Genomic DNA, 8721 nt, shown 5'->3' with positions numbered 1-8721 from the left:
GGTGAAAAGCATTCTGGCACTTTACTGGCCTAGGATTTTCCCTACTAGCATGCAGATGCTATAGAGATCTGTGCTGATCCAGGAGGAATACTACAGAAACATAACTTGATGGTATCTCACAATATTAAAGACACTTAGAAAAAGCTGGTATCAAGTGATGCAGTCACTTGTTTCTCAAGAGAAAAAGTCTCACCATTCTTTCACATAAATAGAGGGAGGAACTGACATGTATTATTCTTTCGTATTTCAGTTATCAGCCTTGAAGACAGACGCTGTAACCAAAGAATTAGGTGATTTATAAGCAGGGGGGCTTCATGTTCTTGGTGTCGACTTCAGGTATGCTGTTCTTCAAACTTCTTCTAAAGGAAGATAAAGACAACCTTCCAATTAAAGAAAGAATAATAGGATTTCTTTTCCAGAAACATTTATTTTTTTTTAAATAGTGTTCTTTCTTATAAAGCAGCTTTTTAAGTCACATTCCCTTTACCACAGTGTCTTTGGCATTTTCTTCCTAGAACTTTCCTGTAGAGTGGTATAAAAATGTAGATTTGTACAGAAAAATAAGTATATAAACCACAAATTAATCCCCCCAAAGTATTAAATAACATACCAAAAACTTTATCAAATCTATTTCATACACTAATGGGACAAAAACCTTATTGTATATGTGCATAACAACTATATACACATTTTTAGCTTAGTAAGTTAGTGCTTCGAGGCTATCAAGGAAGTCCAAAATGCAAAAGTCCAAATGCACAATTGCAATGTTACTAGAATTTGTCACACTATTTGTGGAATTTACAATCTATACAATACAATGCATTTAAAAACCTCTGCCTGAATATGCAAACCAACTACTCTCTTTTGTGTTTTTGAATAAAGTTTGCAAATAACACAGGTTTTTATATACACAGTAAGTCACTTTCCAGATTTCATATAATTAAGAACTCAGAATAATTATAATTATTCCCTATATAAAAACACATCTACTAGTAAAAACAATGGCGTCATGCACATCAACAACTAAAATACAGTATGAAAATCCAACAGCAAAATGCCACATCCTTTCAGTTGCACTTTGCACTTCACATGTCATTCATTCCAAAGCAGCATTACTTTAGTGAGCAAGCTCTAAAATAAGATTTCTTTCTTATTTTTGTCTATGCAATGTGATACACACATAGAATATGCTCAACTATTAAACAAAGAGTCCTTGTGTTCCAACACTCCACATGAGGGGATTCCATCCAGATTCCTTTTCCCACAGAGAGTTTAGGAAATCTTACAGCTGTTTCTTGTACAGTTTTTTGGTGGGCTCTGTGGTGGACGGATAATTTTAGCTTTCTTTAAGCTGTTCCTTTTGCTGATGTTGTTGGATGTGAGGGAATACGAGCGTCCATGCATCATCCTGGCATTAAGGCCATTGGCCATGGAGAAAGATTTGAGATGGCTTCTTAAGGCAACAGGGAGAGGGAGCTTGTCAACAAGATGCACAGGGGTACAGGAAACTATGGCACGGCAACAAAGGTCTTGCAGGCTCAGTACTTAAAAACAGACAGAAAGCTTGCATTAAAATAGCGTGCTTTTGTCAGCCGCATGGTGGTAGCATACCCTGCACTCTGCCCGCACTTTCTTCTTCTAGGATGAATTCTTATTTCTCCTCCCGCACCCTTTCCCACGTGTATATTATCCAACAAAATCTGTACTTCAGCTTCCTATTTGTGTCAGGATACTTAGATGAGTCAGAATTAAGCTTTAGGAAAGATTTTTTTTTTTTTTTAATTCTCTACAAAAGCAGGAACAGGTTTATCCCTGAATATATTTTTTCTGTTTAGAAAGCAAGCTGCACAGGAGTCAGAGTTCCTTCCCTCCTCTCCCACCCCTCATGTTTTTGCATCAGAATCAACCAAGTAATACAAGTTCTGGAAATTATTGTATATTCATGAAACATGAGCCTTGGCTAGGACAAAATTTAAACATTTTCAGTACTGTAGCTGTGTTATATCCTTAGACCATCATGGTCATAATAAGTGAAGCAAAATTTATTTTACTTAAAAATAAATAAATAAATAAATAAATGAAAAGCAGCCCGCACAGGCATATAGCTATCTAACCTTTTCTCAGTACTGCTAAAATCTTGGCCTCAGCCATACCTGGCAATGAGATCCCCAAGATATTTTGTCCTATGCGGAAAAAATTTCTTTGGGTTTTGAATTTGCTTTCAGTTTCATTGAACCTGCACTTCTATCCACCTTGTCTCACACTCCTAGAAAGCAGTTTTCAGTCACCTTCCCTACACCATTTTGTAGGCTCTACTCTCGCCGTGTTTCCTAAAAGCTAAAGCAAACCCTAGTCATCTTAAGTTCCTTTCACCTTGAAAAACAAACAGCACGCCATTTAACCAAAGACTAAGCTGATTAGGTTATTAGACACCTGTGTCTTATATTTTAAAATTAAGCATTTGAAAATCTGTATTTTAATATCTCCCATCCTTCAATTTTGTTTTCCAAGATTCTTAGTATATCAGTCTTAACAATACTAGCAGATAGTAGCACAGGTAATTGTGTACTGTACTTTGCTTACCCTTGTTTGGCCTCCAGAGCCTGTCCATTCCATGTCTCATCAATACTATTCTTGCAAGCTCAGTAAAGGACTCTGTAATATTGAAATTACAAAGTGGGCTGACTTCAAAAAAAGTCATGCCCAGCCTCTCAGCATAGGCTTGTGCTTGCTCAGTAGACACTTGGCGCTTGAAGGCTAAGTGAAGGCGATTTCCAACCAGGATTTTTGGTACACCAGGAGCATGCTGAGCAAAAAGAAGCAACAACAACAAGAAAAAAAAAATTAACAGTCTGGCTCCCACTTCCACCTTCCCTCAATTAAAACAAACAAAAGCTTTTTCAAGATTTAAAGAGCGAGTGGGAGGTTGGACCAGATGATGTCTAGAGGTCCCTTCCAGCTTAAATTATTCAATGATTCTCTGATTTAAAAAAAACATCCCTTCCTCACAGTAAAGGGACTTGCACAGACGATGTAGCAGATCTATACCAAGAGTGGGACTGCAACTTCAAATTTTTGCCCTCCATATGCTTTCTGTCAACACCTTTAAAAACCAGACACTTCAGTTGATATGTTTCCAACTTTCTAGAAGTATAAACATAGAAACAAAATTGTAAGCTTGGCATCTTGGATAACTCTGTAGTAAGCAGTGCCTGAAAATGCCAGGAGAAACAGTAGAAAATACCATAAGCAGTCAGTCTTAGTCATCTGGTGTAGACTAGTGATGCTCCGAGATTGTACCTTACCTCATCTATTTCTTTTATCCATCTATCGATTCCATCAAATGACCAACGATTTGTAATGTCATACACTAGTATTACACCCTGTGTTAAAAAAATAAAACAGTTTAACAGAGGCATAACACAGTGAATACTATCTGTTAAGTTTTCTCCGATTCTGAAACAATCCTGTAAGATACTGAGCAACCTCTCAGTGGAGCAGAAACTCAATATCCTGCCAAACCAACCCCTGTCTCCCAGTATAGATTACAGAACAGGAAAGGTGCAGAAGCCCCAATTTTATTTTGGGGCCTAATACATTAATAAATAGTTCTTTTTACAGTTGACAGGCTTAGCTGATTGTACACACATCACAAGTCATAGCAAATAAATATTTTTGGTCACATTCGGTAGCGCTGCACAATCCTGGGACACAACAAGAGCAACTCATCAAAAGCAACGCATGTCATGATTTAATTAATACTTTAATTTGTGACTTTTTGTATGTCTTTTTGTTTTTTTTTTTTTTTAAAGTCGCCTAATTACAAGTCATTATACTTCACTGCATTTTAGGCTAGGTTTATGTTTTTCCTATTAGTCTTGACAGCATTATGCTGTCAGTTCAGCTTACTTGGCAGACAAAATTTTAAAAAGCAGAATTAGCATATTCTGCATTTGCATGGCCAAAGCAAAACAACAAACTTAAGCTACCGAGGTAGCCAACAAGAAGGCATAAGTATACGTGTCATTGTATTTCACCATGGTTCAACTCCAATCTCATTAATTCCCTCCCCCCACCAAAGCAGAATCCTTCCCATTTTGCATCTTTTATCTTCAGAACGTTATAGAATTGGCATGCAAACCATAAGAGAGCAAGCTCTAGAAGCCCTCATGGTAGTTTGCTAACTGTGTTTTCATTCATCCAGCAACCATTACTCATCAATTACTCATCACTGAGAAAGCTGTACTTTGCTTACCTGAGCACCTCTTGAGTAAGACCGAAATATGGTGCAGAATCTCCCTTGCCCTGATGTATCCCTAAATGAAATAAATTATATATATTTTTTAAAGAAGTAGGCATCCGCCTGTGTTAGTTCAGCTTGATCAACCCATCTCTGTTCATCTATATCACTTCTTCTCTCAGTCACGCAGTAGCTGCCACTAAGGCATAAGAGCTCTTCTTGCTCGCAGCAGTTCCCACCCCCCATTGGCCTTCTGCTCTTCCCTCTACATTTTGCAGATTTCTCAACACAGGAGGACAAGAACTTCCAACTCCGCGCTTGTGATTGCCCTTGGAAAATAAAAACTGTTAGTCAAGGGTATGTTTGCCACTATACTTTGCATTTAGTTCAGCTCCAAGAGAGACACTTTTTTCACAGCAGAAAAGTGGAAGAAAACAACAGCTGTCACCAAGGAAACTAACGGAAAAACAATAAATCCTTGACTACAGCAATAAAAGTTTACCATGAGTCTCGTATGATGAAGCCATCCTTACGGCGGCATAGACAGCACAGATTTTTAGAAAACAGTGCACAAAAATCACTGCATACAATGTTTGGAAGCAAATTTATACTGAAGAGTGCGATCAGAAGCAAAGTTCCATAGACTATTTGACACAGATGACAGATCTTCAAATGCAAGGCACATATTTCCGTATATGGTCAACTGTAGAAACATTTGCAATCTGTTATTCTCAGGAGTTCAAGAAACATCCTCTCCCTTCACAAAAAGCATTAAAACATCTCCTTCCTGGCTGCTTTTCAGATAAGCTTTATGTAGTATTTTTACTAAGCTATATAAAGCAGGAGACAGAAGAAGAAAAAAAAGTTGAACAAAATATCAAGTAATCAAGATACCATATGGCAAAGTACTATTATCCATCATTGCATTTTAACTTTTGAACCAATATTCTGAACATCATAAAAGCAAAAACAATCAATGAAGAATAAATTTAAAATAACTTAGCTTTGGCAACACACAGGCATTTAACTCCCGTCCTTAAAGATGTTTGAATCAGAAATGAAAGTGCGAATGAATGTTAAAGTCAAAGACTGAAACAGACAATCCACTACCTTTTTTTTTTTTGGGGGGGGGGGGGGAGGGGGAAAGGGGGAGGTATAATCCCAATAACAATTCATGTTCACCTCCAGTTCTCCACCTGATCCGAACACTGTTTTTTCCTAGGACCTGCCCCTCTGACTCATCTGGATTATGCTTCCTCAAATCACATTCCCTCTCCTCCCTGTCCTGCACTGACCTTACTTCTCCCTCTTTTGTGCCATGAGTTTAGGGAAGAAGGAAAACCACCTCTTTAAGAGGCAACAGCATTACCGCCTCTTCCGAGTTATATCACTTTGTTGCAAAATGCTTACTTGTTCTCCACGTGTTTTTGCTAGGATCAAATCAAATCCGATTGCGTATCAATGAAACTATACAATTTGAAATCATCATGAGCAATAATGCTACTTTTTTTGAGTTTAATTTTGTAACACGGTGGCTCTTTAGGCACCCTGACCACCATTACTAATAAATTGAAGGCCGTTGCTATACAACCACAGTATGTTTTCTAAGGTATTTGCATGGTCCTTGTTACCAGTATAGCTAAGTGTAATCTTTTGTACCTTCATTCTGTATTTATTACACGTCTAATTTAAAGAAACTCTAGGATCCCACATTTTACATTAAATGGATGCAAAATGGAGGTAAAGAAAAAGCAAGTGACTTGCATTAAGTGCTAGCTACCTGGATCATTCTTCTTCTTCATTTGGCTAAATATGATGATGATTCCTGCCCTGAAGAGCTGCATTCTTTGCATCTCTGAACTATAAATTATGAGGAAAGATGAAACACACACTTACCAGAGCTGTAGCTTGATTCGTCGGCCATCCAGAAGTATAGTTGTAGTCTTATAATCAATACCTGGGGGAAAGACAGTCACATAAATCTTAGATCAGCTTCCAGGTGTGCAGCATATGTACAGACAGTTACAGATTTCAAAAGAAGCTGACCATAAAAAAAAAAAATTCTTTTTTTCATTAGTAGCCTGTCTGATGCGTATAGGTAAGTATAGCTTGTTCATATAAAATTACAAAGACCCCTTTCATACTCCTTAAGCATGATCCATTCAGTAACATTTCTGAGGCTCCCTTCAGCTTAATAGATAATCTCTTATTCATGAACATGCCAACATACATGCTTAAAGAGTTTTATCTCTTTTCAAGAAGGGGAGGTAGAACTATGTTTTCCCCTTTCCTCTCCTACACAGGCTGCAAACTAAATGCCATTCTTTCCCTCTGTTGCCCTGCCTCTATTATTTCCTCCCTAACCTAGCAGCTCCGACCCATAGGCAGCTCCTACCTCAGATACATTTATCCCCCTCTTATATAAGGGCAGCAGACGGCACAAGTAGTAGCTGGCTTTTCGTTTTCTAGCCTTTCCCATTCCCAGTGATAACAGTCTTCTCTGCCCAAAAGACCTCTTCAGTTAGCAACCCACAAAACACAGGCAAAGATTCCGCTTACTCCTTCCCATAACAACCTCGAGACTTGGGGATGAGCTACAGCCCCTTATAGATGAGCTGAAAAAGTACTGTATCATTTAAGGGACGCCATGTATTTGTGCGTATGCATAGATATATATTTACTTATTATTTAGCCTGTTAAAATGTGAACAACATAACATGCTAACATACAATAAAGATGTGAGCTCAGCAAAATGTGTCACTAATGACATTTTATACTCTTTGCAAATAATCTTCAGTGCTGATATTAGCTTTTTTTTTTTTTTTTTTTTTTTTTAATTACTGACCTGACATGCCTCAGGAAGAAATGTAACTATGTAAAAATAAGCTCAAGTCTAGCTTTAGTGTTTTCTTGGGCAAAGTGGGTGCGTTAGCCTAGGTAAAACTAATTAGAAGCAGTTAGGTAGCTGCAGTTGACCCTTGAAAACATTTACCACTATGCTAGGGTCAGTGGCTTGAAATACTGGGCTTCAGGACTGTATCCATAACGTTCATAATTATAAACGTTAAAAGAGAGGCTTTTATTTTATTAAATGTTATTGAAAAGTGTGCATTACTTTGCAGCCAAGCAACACGGTTTTACTGGTAAATGCGTTTCTCCACATGTTTTCTTGGCTTTGTCATAGCTGAGTCATTTCCTGAATTGAACATTTATTCATACAGCCCTCCAAACGCAGTTTAAAAAGCATGGAAATTACCTCTGAAAATGTCCTGAAACGTAGCTATACTCATACCTCGAAAAACAAACGTGTTTTATTCTCCAAGTATAAGCAAGACAAAAGGGTGAAAAACATACATTGACACAGAAAAACAAATGCATGACGAAGAGTGCCTTAATTACTACTTAAGATTTCAGCAAATCCTTATCAAAGGAAGAGGAATGACAGTGGTGAAGATGATCCCGTTAATTGCTTGATCCTAAACTGCAGACAGCTATAAGTCATTGTGGGGGAGTAGAGAGACTACACACGGCACGTAAGTATGGGTGGGCAGAAAGGCTGGAACAAACCGACAAAGCAGTGGGAACACCAGGACTCGAAAAGAAACAAAACATCTCTCCTACCTGCCACGTCATGAGCCGGCTACCTTGCTCTCTAGGCTTTGCCAACTTTTAGGAGGGCACAAGCTCTCCTGCCTGGCTCCGAATGCCCTGCCGCTTCTACATCCAAAGAGCGAGAGCCACATAGCTCAGTTCATCCACAGGTTTCCCCAGCCTGTTTCCCAACATTGCCACAACAAAGCCCTACCGCTATGGTGTGTCCACCCTGTTGAGTGCCTGGAGATGCTTCGTGGTTGTCTTGTAGGACAGTCTTCCCATCAAGTGCCCGTCCTTCCAGGGGAGAGAAGCTGCGACCAGCTTATGCAGCAAGGCCAGCCCCAGAGTAGTTTAGCCTACACCCTCTCTGTAATACCAGCCATGTTTACACGCCACATTTAAGCGCCATGTTCACATCAGTGCACTTGTCAAAACTCACCCATAAGACAACAATTTGAGGGGTAAAAAGAAGTATGAAAGTTTAAAAGAGCCACGTGAACTGGAGACAGATTGTAGTCACAGCTTAGGTCACTCTCTCATAAAGAAAGGTTACAGCACAGTGCTGCACACGAACTGCAGTCAGGAAAGGTTTTCGTTCGCAAGCGCAGCTCTGGAGAAGCATCTACCGCTAGGAAGTTTGCCATTTACCTGAAAGTATGCTTTGTCATCAAATTAATATTAAGTCGGAGTTTTCTTTTCATTCCTAAAATAAAACCCACTAAAATATTAAAATCATATAAAACATAATCCTCACAATAGATGATTTCTATAATCTTCCACATTATGTATTTTTTTAAATTTTCACAGCATTTGATAAATTTATTTTCCAACCTGCACAACTGACAACTGCAGATGAACTATGCACGCACAAAATGGACTTCCTGTTG

The 8721-nt window shown here is 38.5% G+C and overlaps 1 protein-coding gene across 1 annotated transcript in view; it reads right to left on the bottom strand.

Moving 5' to 3' along the window:
- Positions 1–407: 407 nt before the first annotated feature.
- The window catches only part of RAB40B (RAB40B, member RAS oncogene family), a 31616-nt gene continuing 23302 nt past the window's right edge, over positions 408–8721 (bottom strand). Inside the window, exons 2-6 of the mRNA XM_068913439.1 lie at positions 6137–6197; positions 4256–4316; positions 3306–3383; positions 2584–2806; positions 408–1544 (exon numbers count right to left, since the gene is read on the bottom strand). Coding sequence (XP_068769540.1) covers positions 1273–1544; positions 2584–2806; positions 3306–3383; positions 4256–4316; positions 6137–6197 — 695 coding nt within the window. The 3' untranslated portion in view covers positions 408–1272. The remainder of the gene's footprint in view (positions 1545–2583; positions 2807–3305; positions 3384–4255; positions 4317–6136; positions 6198–8721) is intronic.

Source organism: Struthio camelus, chromosome 19 (genome assembly GCF_040807025.1).
Source record: "Struthio camelus isolate bStrCam1 chromosome 19, bStrCam1.hap1, whole genome shotgun sequence".
Classification (NCBI taxonomy): Eukaryota; Metazoa; Chordata; class Aves; order Struthioniformes; family Struthionidae; genus Struthio; species Struthio camelus.
The sequence above is the reverse complement of the archived record's forward strand: the minus strand, read 5'-3'. Positions and strand labels throughout refer to the sequence as shown.